The 19,116-nt window shown below is 48.7% G+C and overlaps 1 protein-coding gene across 1 annotated transcript; it reads right to left on the bottom strand.

Moving 5' to 3' along the window:
• Positions 1-5,988: 5,988 nt before the first annotated feature.
• DDRGK1 (DDRGK domain containing 1) lies at positions 5,989-18,436 on the bottom strand. Its single transcript, XM_084886905.1, has 9 exons — positions 18,261-18,436; positions 16,714-16,905; positions 15,398-15,510; positions 15,052-15,153; positions 11,542-11,664; positions 11,141-11,179; positions 7,367-7,423; positions 6,652-6,700; positions 5,989-6,289 (listed from the first exon to the last, which is right to left on the bottom strand). The coding sequence occupies exons 1-9, from the start codon at positions 18,349-18,351 to the stop codon at positions 6,123-6,125; spliced, it is 933 nt and encodes a 310-aa protein (XP_084743031.1). The 5' UTR covers positions 18,352-18,436; the 3' UTR covers positions 5,989-6,122.
• Between the last annotated feature and the right edge of the window lie 680 nt (positions 18,437-19,116).

Genomic DNA, 19,116 nt, shown 5'->3' with positions numbered 1-19,116 from the left:
AAGCTGTTAAAAACATCATCAGCCCTGCCAACACTGAAGAAATGCAAATCAAAATCAAATTAGCAGACTGCTGTGTTCCTTTAGAATCAACCCAAGTTTTCCAGAAGGGGGATTGGGGCTTCTTCTCTGGGATGACTAGGCAATGCCAGTGATCTCTGAACACCAAATTGGAGGGCAGACAAGGTACTTTATTTTAAATATATTTTATTGATTTCAGAGAGGAAAGGAGAGGGAGAGAGAGAGATAGAAACAACAAAGAGAGAGAATCATTGATTGGCTGCCTCCTGCGTGCCCCATACTGGGGATCAAGCCCGCAACCCAGGCATGTGCCTTTGATCAGAATGGAACCCGGGACCCCTCAGTCCCCAGACTGAGGCTGTATCCACTGAGCCAAACCAGCTAGGGCCAGACAAGGTACTTGAATCCATGCTAAAGCTTTTTACAGCTGTGCTTACTTTATCTATTTATAATAAAAGCATAATATGCTAATTAGACCGGATAGCTGAACAACCTCTCAGACCTTCTGGATGAAGCCAGGGCTGTGAGAGCCGAGCCCCATGCATGGATTTTGTGCATTGGGCTTATAGTGAGGAAATAAAAACCTCTGGAATTGGGCAAACGTTCCTGGGAATAACCAGTAAAGGTTTTGAAGGTTATCTAAACCAATATAAAACTAACGGACACATTTATGATCCACGTATGCTAATATCTTTTACAAGCTGATTAGCTGTTTACACACACACACACACACACACACACACTTTTACAATCCACGTATGCTAGTATCTTTTACAAGCTGATTATACACACACACACACACACACACACATACACACACACCATGAAAAAAGTTAAAAAGAAAAAATTAAAAAATGTATTAGATTGTATTATCCTTTTTTTTTTTTTTACCACTGTTCTTTACTAAATTGCACATTTTACCTAAGATAGATGGTTTATGTTTTTATGTTCCCCAGGGTCCTTCTGTAACATTTTTCTTTTCTGTTTTTACAGAGTTGATGCTTCATATAAATACTAACAAAGAGACTTATCTGTACTTATACAGGGTAAACCTCACTGCAAGATATTAAGAAACTAAGTAAAAAGGAATACAAGCCATCACTCCACCCACCATCCTAAGTGAGTTTTATGTATCTACATCTATTTGTCAAGCATGTTGGTCCTTCTTAAAACCCCAAGCAGAATAATAATGATTATTGCATCATGAAAATTATGGTCATGCCCAAATCTTTAACCAATTTTATGGGAATGTGTAAGCTCCAAAAAGGTTACCAAATTTAATTTCTGTGAAACCTGCAGTAAATTTGCCCAGCAGCAAGCCTTGTTTGTAAACTTTTTACATTATCATTGCAGGTAGATACAGTGATGGCTAAATGACACTTTTATTTCCTGCCTTTGGGGGTCTGAACTTCTCATGTCCTTCACTTACTATGTACCCACTTTTCCTCTTCTGAGTTGCTATCACCAGCAGCAACAGTAGCTGTGATGTGAAAAAATGAGAATTTCCCAACAATAGATTATATGTTCAATAATTTCTCCCCTGTTCTTATTTGTCACTGTGGTCCATTTTGGTAGGAGGCAATATGCACAAATGAAAAAGGCATTAAGACAACTGCCCAACTAGACAGCAAGCATGTGTTCCCACACTACCTGCTAAGTGAACCGTGGGCTTTAGCTCAACAACAGGACGACTTGACTTACCTTGTTGATTAGAAATAGTTAAAGTAAAGCCCTGGCTGAGTAGCTCAGTTGGTTAGAGCATCGTCCAATACACCAAGGTTGTGGGTTCAATCCTCAGTCAGGGCATATGCAAGAATCAACCAATGAATGTATGAATAAATGGAACAATAAATCGATGTTTCTTTCTCTCTCTCTCCCCTCTCCTCTTTCTCTCTCTCTAAAAATAAATAAAAATCTCAGTTACTCAGGATACAGTTGGAACATTATTAGTTTTAGTTTTGGTATTATTATAATGATGAATGTCTTTTGTTTCATGTTAGAAATCTAAGTCAAATTGTAAAAATACATATGAAAGTTAAAATGACTAAAGCCAGATTATAGGCAAAAGGTTATATTTAAGAAAGTTTAACATGACAGAATTGGTATTCTGTAGGTCCTCTTATAAGATTCCCTTTATACATTTTGCTGTCATAAGTAATTAAATAATGTGTTAACCAGCTAAAAATTATGTATGGTATCAGAATAAGCCAAGTAAAACAATTTTTAAGCATCACTACTATAATCCAAATTGCTTTTGGTACAACTCTGTGATTAAGTTATATATGATGCACAACTCCTCACCCAGATACCGATGCTTGGCCTTGTCCTCAATATGAAAGGAAAAGACTCCTTAGAACCCTGAGTTTCAAACTGTAGGCTAAGATCTGTTAGTGGGTTATAAAATCAATCCAGCCACCATCAGCAATAAGACAGAACAGAGAAGCAAATATCATCATGTATCCAATTACGGTAAGTGGACAGCCGCAAAGCTCTGCTTCAGTTACCTGAATGTAGGCACACATATATATTGAGTCCTTAATGTACAATGGATTTCTTAATAAGAGATATTGTCAAAAAAGTCTGAAAAACGCAGCTTTGTAATCTCCAATTTTGGGTCTTGGAACTGGAGGTGTCTGGGACGTGCACTTGTGACAGCTGGGGGTGGTACTGACAGACAGTACAAGGTGTGCGGGGAGGAAGTGATGAAGTAATGATGATTTGTGGGATACAATGATTGCAAATAAGGTTTAAGAAATGAGTTACTGTCTGCTGGTGTTGCTCAGTGGTTGAGCATCAACCTATGAACCAGGAGATCAGGGTACATGCCTGGGTTTTAGGCTCAATTCCAGTGGGGGTTTGGGGGAGAGGTAGCCGATCAATGATTCTCTTTCATCATTGATGTTTCTATCACTCTCTCCCTCTCCTTTCCTCTCTGAAATCAGTAAAAAATATGTTCAAAAAATAAGTACTGATTCAAAGCAATAAATAATCCCCCAAATATAGCCCAAGTCTCTGGGTTCAGCATTCAACATTCTTCCCAGCCAGATGGCAAACTCCCTTTCCATCCTCTCTCCCCCTGCCCCGTCTTTTCCTTTCCTCCACCCAACACTCGATGCCTCTCAGTGAGTCAATCACTTTTACATTCTCTGAACCTATCCTCTCCTCAACCTGAGGACCTCACCTTGTGAATACTACAGCATTTGGCAATGCACCTGCTGGCTGGGTGATGGTGCTCTCCCTGTTAGATTAATACCACTGTCTCCATCCCCACTTATGGATGGGGCCATATTTTGCTCACTGTAGTTCCCTGGAGTGTTTAGCATCCTGCCTTGCATTCATTAGGCTCTGCATAGATTGCTAGTGTTGTTGTTTTTTAAACACATTTTGAATGTTTAAATAATTTTTTATTACAAAGGTCCAACATGGATCCTGCACTGGAGCCACAGTGGCAACTGGGAGAGTCACTTAATTGTTGGGTGGGCCCTGGCCAGGTAGCTCAGTTGGTTAGAGCACCGTCCAGATACACCAAGGTTGTGGGTTCAATCCCTGCTCAGGGCACATACAAGCAGCAACCAATGAATGCATAAATAACTGGAACAACAAACTGATGTTTCTCTCTTTCTCCCTTCTTCTCTAAAATCAATTTAAAAAAATTGTTGGGCGAATGGAGTGAATACTGGTGGTCTCATGTGCCCCTTTTCTGAGGCTCAGCTTGATTCAGGATATATGAAGCCATCCAGGGCTCATTGTTTTTAATTTTAAGGTTTTTGTTATGGGGAAATTTTAAACATGTATAAAAATAGATGAGAAAAATCTCTATGTACCCATTACTCAGCTTTAATAATTTTTCAACTCATGGCCAATCTTATAAATAACCATTTTTTGAAAAGACAAGTTGCATTATATGGCTCTCCAATCACAGGCTTGTCAATAACAGGCCTTGAAGGTGCATCAAAAAGAGAAGTTGTGATAGAACCAAAATGAACTGGACTAGACTCTACTGGGAGCAAGTGGCATCAAAGATACCTGTTGGGCCGAAATTAGTTTGGCTCAGTGGATAGAGCGTCGGCCTGCGGACTGAGGGGTCCCAGGTTTGATTCCAGTCAAGAGCATGTACCTTGGTTGAGGGCATATCCCCGGTGGGGGGTTTGCAAGATGCTCTCTCTCATCGATGTTTCTAACTCTCTATCCCTCTCTCTTCCTCTCTGTTAAAAAAAAAAAAAAAAAAAAAAAAAAAAAAAAAATATATATATATATATATATATATATATATATATATATATATTTTTTTTTTTTTTTTTTTTTTTTTAAAGATTTCCTGATATAAGGAAAATAATCTCACTATGAAAGAGGGGCCACACTGGCCAGGTAGCTCAGTTGGTTGTGGCATCATCTGTTCCTTTCCCCATCCTACTAGACTGTGGGCTCCCAGATGCATGTGACGCCTAGCTCCGGTGACTCCAAGTGCTATTTGCTAACAGAAGTAGCAAAGTCACACTTGACTTGGAATTTAGGTTCTACAGCTAACGCTTATGATACCAAATGAGTCTACATCACCCCTGACAAGCCCTCAGGAACGCTCCACCCTGGAACCTGATGTTCTGTCTCCCCATCACCATCCACATATAACTTCCTCCTAGACTGCAACACAAAGCTGCCTCCTCCACCAGGCTTCAGAAGAAGTAGGTGGGTTATGTTCAGGGCCACCTTGCATAAGGAATACACATTTAAACACATGCCTCACCCTCAGCACAGCAGGATACTCATGCTATGAATAGTCCACAGGAACTAGAGTGACTGACCCTACAGAAGACACACATCTCCCATCTTACACCCACTCCCGAGCATATGGTCCTCATATCCACTAGTGGGTGGAATCACCACACCATTTAGACTTGTCAAGTATGTGGAGCTGAATTCATGTGAAGTGCTGTATGAGGCAATGCCCCTCCATGGCACAATTCTATCCAGCTCAAGCTGGTCCTCCTCTTCCCTCCACCTGCCCCACAAGCAACTGGCCCTGCCTCTTACCCTCTCTGATCTCCCTCTTGAAGACTAATGTTCCCTAGGACTCTTGCCTTGGCACAGCTTATTACTTCTCTTCCTAAGGGTTCTCAGGCTTCCTTCCTTTTTTTTTTTTTAATTGATTTCAGAGAGAGGGAGAGGGGGAAAGAAACATCAATGATGGGAGAGAATCATTAATCAGTTGCCCTCACTGGGGACCAAGCTGGCAACCTGGGCATGTGCCCTGGGTCCATGCTCCACCACTGAGCCACACCAGCCGGGCTCAGCCTTCCTTAGGGCTCCTGAATCCATATAAAAAAGTGTGTGTGTGGGGGGCATCCCTCAGTCCTGCCTGTGCCCTCCTGCCGTCTGGGAGCTCTTGGGGATGTCGGACTGATGGCTGAGGCCCACTCCCAGCTGTCAGTGTTGGACACCCTTAGCGCTGCTGCAGAGGCAGGAGAGGCTCCCACCACCACCACTGGCTGAGTGGCACTCCCCCTGCGGGAGCTCACTGACCACCAGGGGGCAGCTCTTGTGTTGAGTGTCTGCCCCCTGGTGGTCAGTGTGCATCATAGCGACCGGTTGTTCCACCATTAGGTAGATCTGCATATTAGGCTTTTATTATACAGGAGAATGGTGAGATTCCCCCCGCCCTCCCCTTTAGGGGAGACGTGGCCCAAGAGTTTTTCACTTTTGCTCTTGGAAGGATGAAAGAAAAACAGAAAAGTCTCCTCCAGACCTTGGGAGCTTGGCTTGCAGGATACGAAGAAACACAATAAATTCTCAGTTTTTTGTTTGTTTTTTGAATGAATGCATGCTTGATAAAAAGAGAATTTCCATTTGCTTCCATAGGACACTCCACCCTCTCTCCCACCCTCAATCCTCAGGTACTTTCTGAGGCTTAGATTTCACCTGCTCATTTGAGATCCCAGACCAGGCCTTCTGCCACATGAAGCCACACCAAGCTCAGCAGTGCTCACATGCCTTTAATCTAGAACTGCCTAGCCACACTCCATCGCTGCCCCAGGGTGGTGGAGAGGGATAAAGATGTATGGTCAGGTAGGCCGTGCCAGTTCTGAGTCCAAGAGGGAAGGCCTAGGTCAGGCTGGGGCCTGGGCAGGGGGCTCCTGGCCCCAGGCAATGAGGGAGTTGCTGGCCTGAGCAAGCTCAGTGATGGACACCCGGCCCCGCTGTCGGATGAAGTTAGCCACAGCAGCCAGTTCCTCTGGGGTTATGTAGATGAACTTGCCCCGGTCGTCAATCACACCTGTGGGGGGACACAGGTTGTGGGGCTGAGCCTTCTGGGCCCTCCTGTCTGGCCTGAGATGCCCTCCCACCCCTTCACAACTGGCTCCGAGCCCTCCAGGCCTGCCTGCCTGCTCAGCCTTTCCTGGCTGCATCCAATCCTGGCTGGGTGTCAAATCAGGCTTCCTTGCCCGTCCTGGTACCGAGTCATCCCTGGGTGGCACGTCCTCCTTCTAACAGTGTCCCCTGCTCAGCATCCATCATTGCACACCGTTCCCCCCACCCTCGGTAATGATTCTGCCTCTACAACAAATATCTGGAGCCCTCTGTGGTTAGACACTCCTCAAAGCCAAGGCCTGTAGTGACTGATTCTCATCCTCTCACCTGTCAGAGTTCCATCAGCCAGCAGGTCCTGAATGCGGTTTATGGTGTCCTGTGAGGAAAACAATTCTCAGAGTAGAGACGAGTGCTGCCGTCCCCAGAAAAGGCACCTGCAACCTCCCTGCCACCAGTCAAATCTCCTCCTCCCCACTCTCATGGCTGCTCCACCATCCAATGTGACTCTGCTTCTCCTCTGGAGGGCATCAGGGAAGAGGCTGGGGCCCTGCAAGACCCCAAGAGAGGCACTTTTCCAACCAGGAGAGGAGCAGTGGTGACATCTGGCCATGAAGGCTGGTTCAGCCTGTTTGCAAGAGTTGTCAAGGTAACTAGACTTGGGCTGCTTCAGTTACAGGGGCTGCTGGAGTGTTAGGACTTGATTCTTTTCTCCTCTGCCTGTTCTTCCATCTACCAGAAAGGCAGGGTTCTAGCTTGGAAAAATACCCCTTGGATATTTAAAGAGAATGTGACTCCTCATTCATAAGATAAAAATATATCTGAAAATGCAAAACAAAACAAACACACACACACACACACACACACACACAGACACACACACACACACCCCAAAACCCCTGCAGGATTCTTGGGGTGCCAAGAGAGTCCTCCCTCTGCTCCCTCTTGGTTGGGGCAGGGCAGAGGGGACAACAGACTCTCCACGTTTAAGGCAGGCCCCCTCTGACAGCCACACTCCACACAGCAGACCATCTTCCAAGCTTACCTGAGTCCGCAGGCCCACCTGGGAAGCCAGGTCTTCCAAGAGCACAACCTTAGACTGCTGCAAAGAGAACGAGTAAAAGGAGGGAGGCTAAGTGGGCAAATCCCCTCAATACAAACTGAGGTTTGCATCTGATCTGATCTGCTTTGGGTGTCTGGGTAACTGTATACTAGTAGATTCCTGTGGAAAAGCCTTCATCACCTCACACACTCACTCACACACTCTCCCAACCACGCATACACCGAGACACACACACTCATAAACTCTCCCTTCCCCTGCTTGTGCAGAGGTATCTGCCTAAACTACCACCTGGCCCACAGGCTCCATCCTGGGCTGGGCACCAAACTGAGACACACACACCTGTGGGGAGTCAAGCAGAGCTGCCACCTTCTCTGGTAGCCAGCAGTATCTTTTTTATCACAGACATGTTGGAAGGGGAAGCACCATAAAATGAAGGGATGGGGTGACAGTTACCAAAAACTATTTTAATTTTTTTAATATATTTATTGATTTTTTACAGAGAGGAAGAGAGAGGGATAGAGAGTTAGAAACATCGATGAGAGAGAATCATCATCGATCAGCTGCCTCCTGCACACCCCCTACTGGGGATGTGCCCACAACCCAGGTACATGCCCTTGACCGGAATTGAATCTGGGAACTTTTTGGTCCACAGGCTGACGCTCTATCTACTGAGCCAAACTGGTTTCGGCTAAACAATTTTAATTTTTAAAAAATATGTTTTTAGCCAAAACCGGTTTGGCTCAGTGGATAGAGCGTCGGCCTGAAGACTGAAAGGTCCCAGGTTCGATTCCGGTCAAGGGCATGTGCCGTGGTTGCGGGCACATCCCCAGTAGGAGGTGTGCAAGAGGCAGCTGATCGATGATGATTCTCTCTCATCGATGTTTCTAACTCTCTATCCCTCTCTCTTCCTCTCTGTAAAAAATCAATAAAATATATTTTTTAAAATATATGTTTTTATTGATTTTAGAGAGAGAGGAAAGGAGAGGGAGAGAGAGATAGAAACATCGATTGGCTGCCTTTTGCAAGCCCCTTACTGGGAATCGAGCCTGCAACTCAGGTATGTGCCCTGACTGCAATGGATCAGTGCACGGACGATGTTCAACCAACTGAGCCACCCAGGCCAGACTCAACCAAAAGCTTTTTTAAAAACAAACTATCTCCAGAACTATTTGCTGAGGACCTGCCAGGAAAACACACTGAGAAGGTGTGGGAAATACAATGGTGACCAAAACATTGAATAGACGGACAGGGAAGACAGGCAAGAATCTGGACACACACACACACACACACACACACACACACACACAGAATCTGGACAAGGTAAGAGCAGATAAAAGGGCACAACAAGCCCTGGCTGGTTTGGCTCAGTGGATAGAACATTAGCCTATGGACTGAAGGGTCCAAGGTTCGATTCCGATCAAGAGCACATGCCTGGGTTGTGGGTTTGATCCCCACTAGGAAGTGTGCAAGAGGTAGCCGATCAATGATTCTCTCTTGCCGAAGCCTGTTTGGTTCAGTGATAGAGCCTCAGCCTGCAGACTGAAAGGTCCTGGGTGCCATTCCGGTCAAGGGCATGTACCTTGATTGCGGGCACATCCCCAGTAGGGAGTGTGCAGGAGGCAGCTGATTGATGTTTCTCTCTCATCGATGTTTCTATCTCTCTCCCTTCCTGATTGTAAAAAAATCAATAAAATATATATTTTTAAAAAATGATTCTCTCTCTCCCTCACCCTTCCTCTCTGAAATCAATAAAAAAAAAAAAAAAAATTTTTTTAAAGGAACAATAAGCAGGGTCTCAGTAGAGGCAGTATGGCTCATTCCCACCTTGCCTTTGCTTACCCCTGCTATGCCCAGAGACCCCCACACTTCTCACCATCCTTTTCACACCGTCTGAGGCACTGAGCCCACCCTTAAAATAACTCTTGGTAACATTCTCAGTACTTTCCACACACAGCCATGTTCCACATGCTTCCCTCAAACCCTCAGCAGAGCCTGGGTGGGGTGGGGGAGCAGCTGAGAGTCCACGGCTGGGTCCTAGCCATGCATCTGTCCCTGCCTCCCCCACAGACAGACAGCACATGATGCTATAGAAGGCAGCCTCACATGTTCCTGTGACTCTTTCATAGCAAATGAGCTGGGGGAGGAGTGACACAGTGACACCTCCCGGGCTGAGATGGCATGTGACTGTTCTAAGTGCCAAATTGAATGTGCACGCAGGAAGGCAAGCGAGCGGCAGCTGGACAGGGAATGGGCAAGCACAGTGTGACCCGGCCAGCTGGCCTCTACCTACAAAGTGGGGGAGGGTGCTGGGTTCTCAGAGACAGCTCAGAGTGGGAACACAAAGTCACCCCAAGTGGTCCTTGAGGTGCTGAGGCCAAAAATCAGCTTGGAAAAATAAACCAACAAAAAACCTAGCCCTGATCAGAAAGGAGAGTGGACTGATTGACAAAAACCAGTCAGAACTATGCCTCACATAACTATGCTGGCGCAATAATGTGCCGCCAGTTCTGACACACTGAGAGAACAGGGCTCACCCCCTGGGAGCCCAGGGTGGGATGGGAGGGCTGGATTATTTCCCTGCAGACAGCATCTCTGGGACAATCAGCACAGGCAGGAAAGACCTCTAAGGTCCAGAAGAGTCTGGAGATCCACCAGAAGGTGGTTCCTCCGGAGCATGGAAAGTGAGGCTGGAACTGCCTGGGCCTTTTCTCCGTCTCTGGAGAGGACAGGGCGAGCTAAAGCTGACGGAGGGCTTCCTGGAGGAAGGACACAGCGCCACGGTGCTGCCTGCTGGGTAGATGGGGACAGAAAGCTCCCAGCGGCAGCAGGGACGTGTGAGAGATGCAGCCCTCACTCACGTGTGCCAGGGTGAAGCATGGCTCCGTCGGAGGGGAATGGGCACAGCCCGAGGGAGCTTTCTTCCTCTTGGGAAACCCCAGCCCCCAGCTGCTGGGAGGCATCTAAACCCTGCTCCCTTTCCGGAGGTGGGGGAGGATTATGCAAGCCCTGGCTCCTTGGCACCCCCAAGTCCCACCCCCACCCCCGCTCCCTCTGTACTCTATCCCTCAGCCGCCTCTGCTTCTCCGAGCTGCTCTTGAAAACCTCTCACATCCTTCGTGGGAGAGAAGTTGCTTAGCAGCAAAGCTGAGCAGGACAGTGCCTGTGCTTATGCAACCCAGAGCGGCACCTGGGTGGCCTGTGCATAGAAGGGGACATCCCTGCCACCCTGCCCCAGATCCCAAAGGAAGCAGCATTCCCCCCCCCCCCCCCCCCCAAGACCCAAGTTCCAGGTCAGAAACACATGGCAGGGATGCTTGTTTGGAGTCAGTGGAGACTCTGGGTGACAGAACTGACAGAAAACACGTATAAAGAAACTAGAAAATACAGTGACTCACTGAGCACGGGGTCTGAAGAGCAGGGAAACTGTCAAGCCCTGAGTGTGAGGATGCGATCAAAGGCTCATGCCTCCCACACAGACCCAGGTCCTTCTCCACCTTCGGGTCAGAGAAGAGACACTCCTGGCCATGACCCTGGCAGCTCAGCCCCTCTCGGTCCTACTGACCACACTTGCATGAGCTTGAAAATCCTACAGCCCCCACTTGGATCTGTTCCGTGTAGGCCTTGAGAACACACCTCTCTCTCTCTCTCTCTCTCTCTCTCTCTCTCTCTCTCACACACACACACACACACACACACACACACACACACGTGAGCAGGCAGGAAGCTGACGCCATGCTCTGCTCTTTGGCTTCTTACCTTAATGTAGTTGATGAACTCCGTCAGGAAGCTGTGTGACTAAAGGAGCAAAGAAACCAGAGTGAGTGTCGCCCTTGCAGACGCTACAGGGGCTTACCCACCTGCCCACCTGAGTGCACCTGCCTGTGTGCTTGCTTGTGTGCCCGCCAACCACCTGCATGTGCCAGCCACCTTCCCAGCAGCACAGCCTCCCACAGGGAGGGTCTGGAAGCCCCACCTCTCAGGAGGACAAGGCCTCTCGCTGCCAGAGCCTGCTGGTCATCGTGCCCACCCACCTCACTGCCCAACTGGGGAGGCAGGCGGGGAGAGCAGGGTGTCTGGGATGCGGTGGCCAGCCTTGGCTCTGCCACCAGCCTGCCCTGGTGGGTGGAGGGAGGGTTTCGAAGGAGTGGCAGGCCCACCTGTTCCTCAGTCATGGTCTCGCCCACGCCCTCCTCCTCCACCACGAAGGCCTCCTTCAGTTTCAGGTACTCCTCATGCTCCCGCTGGGCCTGCTCCTCCCGGGCTTTCCTCTCCTCCTCCTCCTGTGGACACAGAGTGGGCAAGAGTCAGGTATTTGGGCACAGCTGCCCACCCCATCCCTGTTCTGCTCCTTGCTGCCCCCACAGGGCACCAGTCATGCAGCTCAGCCCTTTCTTAGGGACAGAGCTCCTTCAAGACCCCGATCCTTCTGGCCCCCATGTTGAACAGAAGGCAGAGGCCCCTCTTCTCATAGTCCCATGACCCCTCCCACAATGTTCTCCCAACACCCTCTCCCTCTCTTTCCTGTCATGTTCAAACAGACTCCTAAGGCATCATATCCTCACCATTCATTCACACTCTGGCCCACTCTATCTGGCTTCTGTGTACCCAGCTCCTTTGAAACAATTCCTGCTACCATCTCGCCCATGTTTTTTTTTTTTTTTTTTTTTTTTTTAAATATCTTATTGATGTTTTACAGAGAGGAAGGGAGAGAGATAGAGTTAGAAACATCGATGAGAGAGAAACATCAATCAGCTGCCCACTGGGGATCTGCCCATAACCAAGGCACGTGCCCTTAACCAGAATTGAACCTGGGACCTTTCAGTCCGCAGACTGACGCTCCATCCACTGAGCCAAACTGGTTTTGGCTCGCCTATGCTCTTAATACCACCAAACCCGAAGGACAACCATCAGCCTCCCAGTCTTGTCTTCTCAGTGGAACTGGGCAGATTGAACACTCCCTCTCCCCTTGGGTTCTAGACCCCACCTCTCCTGTGCTTCCTCCTGCTCCTCAGGCCATTCTTTCTGCCTCCTCCCTTTTCCATTCTTTCTCCATGCCCAATAAGCATTTTCATGCTAGTGGCTGCCACAGTTGTATCCCTGCCCAAATCTCTACTCCCAAGCACATGACTGCCCACATGACACCCTCAATGGGCTGTCACACAAGCACCTCAAATTGAATTATGTTCTAGAAGGACCCTGTGATCTATTCCCCACACGTCTGATCCTCTTCCTGAGTCCCTGGCTCAGGGAGTCACACAGCTCTCTGGCCGTGGCCCCAGTCAGAAATGGGGTCCCATTTCCACTTAACTTCCAGGAAGCATTTCAGTCCATCCATCATCACCATCACCACCACCACCACCACCTAGTACAAAAACCTCCCAACAACCCCATTCATTTCCTAGAGCTCTCAGAAAGATCTTTTCAAAATAGGAAGCTCAGGCGGGACAGGAAATATCCTGATGAGCCTGGAGCACCTTGCAAGGCCAAAAGTAAGAAAACAACAGAGAGTATGCCAAAGGTATACAGCAGCCAACTGAAAGAATGACAAACATTGGAACAATTGCAGCAATGAAATAGATAAAATAGTATTGGATTACAAGACAAAGTACAAAATAAATTGTCATAAGTCCATGTAGGTAAAAATAAACAGTTGAGTATATAGACAAAGAAGATAAATCTCCCTTACAAAAGAATTCCAAATATTAAAAAAATATATATGGAATGCTTCATGAATTTGCATATCATCCTTGCTAATCTTCTCTGTATCATTCCAATTTTACTAGTAGTACATGTGCTGCCAAAGCAAGCACTCCTAACCCTTTTTGTAGATGCTCTCTAAATGAGACTGGGCATAAATCCCCACCCCTTAAGGGTGGCCTGTGCATAGTGACTTGTTTATGAAGAAGTATGGGAAGGAAAGTGTAGAAATTTTGTTTCTTAAATTCTAACTCTTCCTAAGAGCTTTCTTTTTAGAAAAATGTTTTTATTCATTTTTAGAGAGAGTGCAAGGGAGAGTGAGGGAGGGATAGAAACATCAATAAGAGAGAAACATCATTGATTGGCTGCCTCCTGCACACTCCCTACTGGGGATCGTGACCAGGAATTGAACCAGTGACCTTTTGGTTCATGGGTCAATGCTCATCTACTGAGACACTGGCTTGGCTATAGTGGAGAAATATGACAAAACCCTGCCAGGTGATCTAGGTTAACATCACTAGTGGCCCGTCAAGTTGATAACAAGTACCACTGATATGTTGTGTTGAAGATGGCACTTCGCTTGTGGTCTTCCTGCCAGAAACCCACGACCTCAGTCAAACCATGAGAAAAACATCAGCCAATGCAAATTGAAGAACATTGTACAAAATACTTTCCCAGCACTTTTCAAACAACCAAGTTAATCAAAAGCAAGGAAAGTCTGCTCTAGCCAGCTTGGCTCAGTGGATACAGCATCAGCCTGCGTACTGAAGGGTCCCAGGTTCGATTCCGGCCAAGGGCACATGCCTGGGTTTCGGGCTTGATCCCCAGTAGGGGGTGTGCAGGAGGCAGCCGATCAATGATTCTCTCTCATCATTGATGTTTCTATCTCTCTCTCCTCTCTTCCTCTCCGAAATTAAAAAAAAAAAAAATATATATATATATATATATATATATATATATATATATATATGTGTGTATATATATATATATATATATATGTGCACGAAAAGTCTAAGAAATTGTCACAACCCAGAAGAGCCTAAGAAGACATGACAACTAAGTGTAATGTGGTATTTTGGATGTGATCCTGGAAACGAAAAGAGACACTGGGGGGAAACGAGTAAAATCTGAATAATATGGGAGGTTTAGTTAATAATAATACATCCATATTAGTTGTGAGAAATAGGCCACAATAGGTAAGATGTCAATAACAGGGAAAACTGAGTGAGGGAGAGAAGAGCCCCAGGATATTGAAGGTGCATTAGCCAGAGTCAATACTTACAAAGGTGAAAAACCCTCTCTGCTACTGCCTCCCTCTGCTGGGTTCTGGTCCCTGCACTACAGCACCCACAGCCAGGCTTTCTGCCATCCTGAACAACGAGGCCAGTCAGAACCTGAGGGCACAAAGCTATGGGGTCTTCCCAGCTGGGGCAGCCCTGGCTCTTACCCTATGTCAAACCATCTTTGTGATACTCTCTTTCTTGGGTACCTGGCTCTCAGGAGGAGGAAAGCATCTGGCAAACAAATGGTCATTAACAACCTTTATTGCTGTGGCCCCCATCCCTGAGCATCTCTTCTATGCCAGGCCCTAGCAGGACCTGGCTCAGGTAGGGTCCACCATCTCTCAGTGACCTGTAACAGCCTCAAGGCCCTCAGGAACTAGACCCTCCCACCTTTACCTCTTGGACCCCTCCCTTGCTTACCCTGCTCTAGCCACTCTCACCACCTGAATGTTCTCCAAGTATTCCAGATATGATTGATATAACACAGGCATAGAAATTCCCATCGCAGGCTCTGCTTTTCAGCAGTACCTTCACACAGATCGCATCTGGAACCCAGGGCCAAGTAAACCCGGCCTGCCCCTGCACCTGGTCTGTGGCCTATCTTCTGGGTTGGAGGAGTTGGGGAGCTGCATAGGAAATAAGGCTGTTTAGTCAGGTGTCAGAGTCAGGATCTGGGGTCGGCCTCACCTTCTGTTTCTCTTCCAGCCGAAGCCGCTCCTCCTCCTTCTTCCACTCGGCCTCACGCTGGGACTCAAGGCGTCTCCGCTCCTCACGCTCAGCTTCCTCTGCCTGGAGAGAGGTCTTCACAGGGCCACATCCCCACCCCTGGCACAGGCTGCCCACCTCCCAAACAGGCCAGGGCAGGCAATGCCTGGGCCAGGCCACAGACCAAGGCTGCAGGAGACAAAACCAGGCAAGCAGCAAGCACCAGCCCAGCATGCAAAGATCCTCAAAGGAAGGGTCCACCACAGGGAACAGGGAAGGCAGGGCCCTTCCCCACTTCCCGGAGCTGCACCCCACCCCTCCTGCTTGCCTCTCGCTGGGCTTTTCGTGCTTGTTTCTCCTCCAGTTTCCGTAGTTTCTTGGCTCCAATTTTCCCTGACGGGTGAGTTTCCACTGGCTTCTCACCATCTTCTTCCTCGTGGGCTAAGCATGGTTAGAGACACTTCAGGTCCTGGCTAGAGAGGACTGATGATGGACCCACCCCACCCCTTGTCCCTTTCAACCACCTGCAAGTCACTAGCCCAGCTCTGCCCTCCAGAGGCATCTGCCATGAATGCAGAAATTTAAACTCCGGGTGTACTAGTACGTGTATTAGGGGTGGTGGTAGGGTGTGGGGACCAGAGGGCAAGAGAAGAGATAACTTTAGACGCTGCAATAGCCATAGAGGGAGGCACCAGGTTCTAATATCTGAATGCCTGCAGATCACAGGCAGGACTGGCTGGGCTTGTAGTTCTGTTTTCTGTCTCTGAGCCAAAGCTCCAGGGAAGGATGTCCCAGGGGAAATTTATCCCCGTCCTCCTCTCCCTCCCATCTCAAATTTCAAATCATCTTCACTGTAGTCAGGAACTGCTGAGAGATCTGGGCTCCGCCCCTGGCCAGGGTTATTTATCCCTTTGACCCACCAGATCCAATGCAAAAAGACAACCCAAACCCCAGGATTACCCCAGGGCCCAAGGCCCTGAAAGTTAAAGACTTGCTGATTCCTGAGTAGCAAGGATGTTTGACTCTGAGTCTGAGGCAGGAGGAATGGTACAACAGAGGGCCTCTTTTTTGCACTCAGGGGGTTAATTTCCAAAGGTACAAGAGCAAAAGCCCCAAATGATTCCTCCTTAGTCTCAAGCCAGCTATGGAGCACTGGGAAGGGATAGTCTTTTACACAATCCTAAGGGCTGTGCTGATCTCCCAGCACAAGGGATAAAGAGGCTCCTGTCAAAAGAATGTCTCTGTCCTCAAACTCTTCTCCGGTTATGGGCAACTCTACTCCAGGAACTGCAGAAGCTCTTAGCCAGGAACTCTGGCTCTGGGGTGAGGCCCTCAGGGAATGAGTATGCCCACACCAGGAAGGCTGCTGGAAAATAAGGAATGGACTGAGAAACTCTTGTGGTCAATCTAAAGATCCCTGCCCTCCCGCTTGGACACTGAGAACCAAGGTGAAGGAAGAGGGGGTTGGCCCGATGAAATAAGGGTCAGGATCCAGAACGTTTGGTCCCTAGGACTGAAGACCAAGTCCAAGTCTGGCCACACTCCATCCCACACTGGCTCCACACCCTATCCTTCGACCCGCTTTTGGAGTCCCCTCTTCCCCTCAACCAGTCCCCTTCCGCTACAGGCTGGGGCCCCACTCACCTGGGATGACAGCCTCATCCTCATTCTCATCCACCTCCGACCTGGCCACCCGCTGGGCTTGACGCTGGGCCTGCAGGCGGCTGCCCAGGTCCCTGCGGCGCCGGGGTCTAGCCCCAGCCCTCTGCTCCTCGGGCTGGGCCACTCGGCCTGCTGTTACTGCCTCTTCTCCATGGTGCAGTGGCTCTTGGCCGGCTGTAGGAAGAGAGGAACCATAAATGCTGTCGGCACCCCAACCCACCTGATGGCTGGGGAGCAACGTCCCAAATGTCTCATGCCCCCTCAACCCAACTTCCTCCAGACTCCTAATATCCAGAGCACAAATCCCAACTTTTCAAACCATTGAGATATTTACAACTCAGACTCACACCCTCGTCTATGAGCAAGGTCACCCTTTGCCTCTTGCCTGTGTTAATACCTTTCCCCTCAAGGTCCCACCTTTCCAGCTGGCCCATCAGATTACCACCCTGATGGAGCAAGATGGAGCTGAGGCTCTACCTCCTCCAGGAAGCCCATCTTGACCCATCCAGACCTCACCCGAAAGTCCCTTGCAGGACTGCATTTATTTCTTTTTTAAAAAAAATATATTTTACTGATTTTTTACAGAGAGGAAGGGAGAGGGATAGAGAGCTAGAAACATCGTTGAGAGAGACATCAATCAGCCGCCTCCTGCACACCCCCATCTGGGGAAGTGCCAGCAACCAAGGTACATGCCCCCGACAGGAATCGAAGCCGGGACCCTTCAGTCCACAGGCCGACACTCTATCCACCGAGTCAAACCGGTTTCGGCTGCATTTATTTCTTGCATAACACCACCTAAACGCCATGGTTTTATCTGGCATCTCAACCAGAGAGCCCACTTGGGGGCTGTCTTTCCGTCCAGGAAGATTTGTTGGCTATCTGCCTTACCTCAGCTTCTCTCCCCTGCCATTGGAGCACGCAGGTGCTCCGAGTAGCTTGTGGGCCAGAGAAGGGGAGAGACATTATACACAAAGCCATATGCGGACAAGGGGTGGGGTGAGGAATGAAGGATGTGTCTGTTCTATGTCCTGGACATGATCTTCGGATTGGAGTGCAGAACAGGGAGGAGTGCATGTGGGTGTCTTTTTGAGAGGAAAAAGAGAGCGCTTCAGGCAGGTCTCTGAGTTGCCTCGTGTTCTCTCCAGCTGGTGGGTAGGCAGAAAACACTCAGGTGCCCACTTCTTGGCATCCGCTCCGGAGCCTGCGGCCTCAACTACGGGCGCAGAGGGGGTCGCCCCAATGAGGGATGGCAGTGCTGTCCGCCAGGGCCCCACCCCTCTGGGTCAGTAAATCTGAAGTGCCTGGGGCCGGGAGAACTGGGTAGGACGCTGCAATCCCGACCCAGTACTGGGTTCCCAGCAAGTCGCGTACGTCTCCGTCGGCGCAGGAGCAGCCGGACGACAGGCTGGCGCTGCGGCCGCCCCGCCGGCGTGCAGGCGCATGCGCAGGAGCCGCGGCGCCCCGGCTTACCGAGGCTCAGGAGGCCGGAAACGCGGCCGCAGCGGCCCTGGCGCGGCGACATCTCCTACCTGCTGCCGCTCCGCCTTGTCTGCGAGTCAGGAAGAAGATAAGGCCGACCAGCAGAGCCGCCGCCACCAGGTACACCACGGGGGCCACCATGTCAGCGGCTTCCTGTTCGGGGCTAGCGCGTCCACCCGGAGGCCGGGATCTCCCAGGCCCCGCCCAACGCTCACATGCCCCGCCCCTTCCCATCCTAGGCTCCGCCCACCAATCTGCTCCCGCCCAGGCTGCAGGTTTCACCAAGAAACCATACTTTTTTTTTTTTTTTTAAATCAATCTTTATTGTTCATATCATTACAAAGGTTCCTCATTTCTTCCCCCCTCCACCAGGTTCCCACCCTACCCTCCGCCCCCTCCCCATCCCCCATTGTCCTCATCCATAGGTGCACAGTTTATGTTCAGTCTCTTCCTCCCTTTCCCCGATAGTAAATCCCTTTTCAGGTAATTTTTGTGCAATTTTGGTCTTTTGCCCCCGATTTTCCGTTGACTTTTTTTCCGTTTCAAAAGTCGTCTTATATGCCGGAAAATACAGTGTGTGCATATATATACACACACACACATACACACACACACACATATGTATTGATTTCGGAGAGGGAGAGATAGAAACATTAATGATGAGAGAGAATAATTGATCAGCTGTCTCCTGTGCCCCCTACCAGGGATTGAGCCTGCAACTCAAGCATGTGCCCTGACTGGGAATTAACCTGGTACATAGGCTGATGGTCAACAAGCCACACCCAGCCAGACAGGGCAAGTTTCTTTTTTTAAAATATATTTTATTTTATTTTTTTATTTTAATTTTTTTTTTTACAGAGAGGAAGGAAAGGGTCAGAGAGCTAGAAACATCGATGAGAGAGAATC

This window comes from Pipistrellus hanaki (genome assembly GCF_964339955.1).
Source record: "Pipistrellus hanaki genome assembly, chromosome: 6".
In the NCBI taxonomy this organism is placed as follows: domain Eukaryota; kingdom Metazoa; phylum Chordata; class Mammalia; order Chiroptera; family Vespertilionidae; genus Pipistrellus; species Pipistrellus hanaki.
Note: the sequence above shows the minus strand (reverse complement) of the source record. Positions and strands in the feature narration are given on the sequence as shown.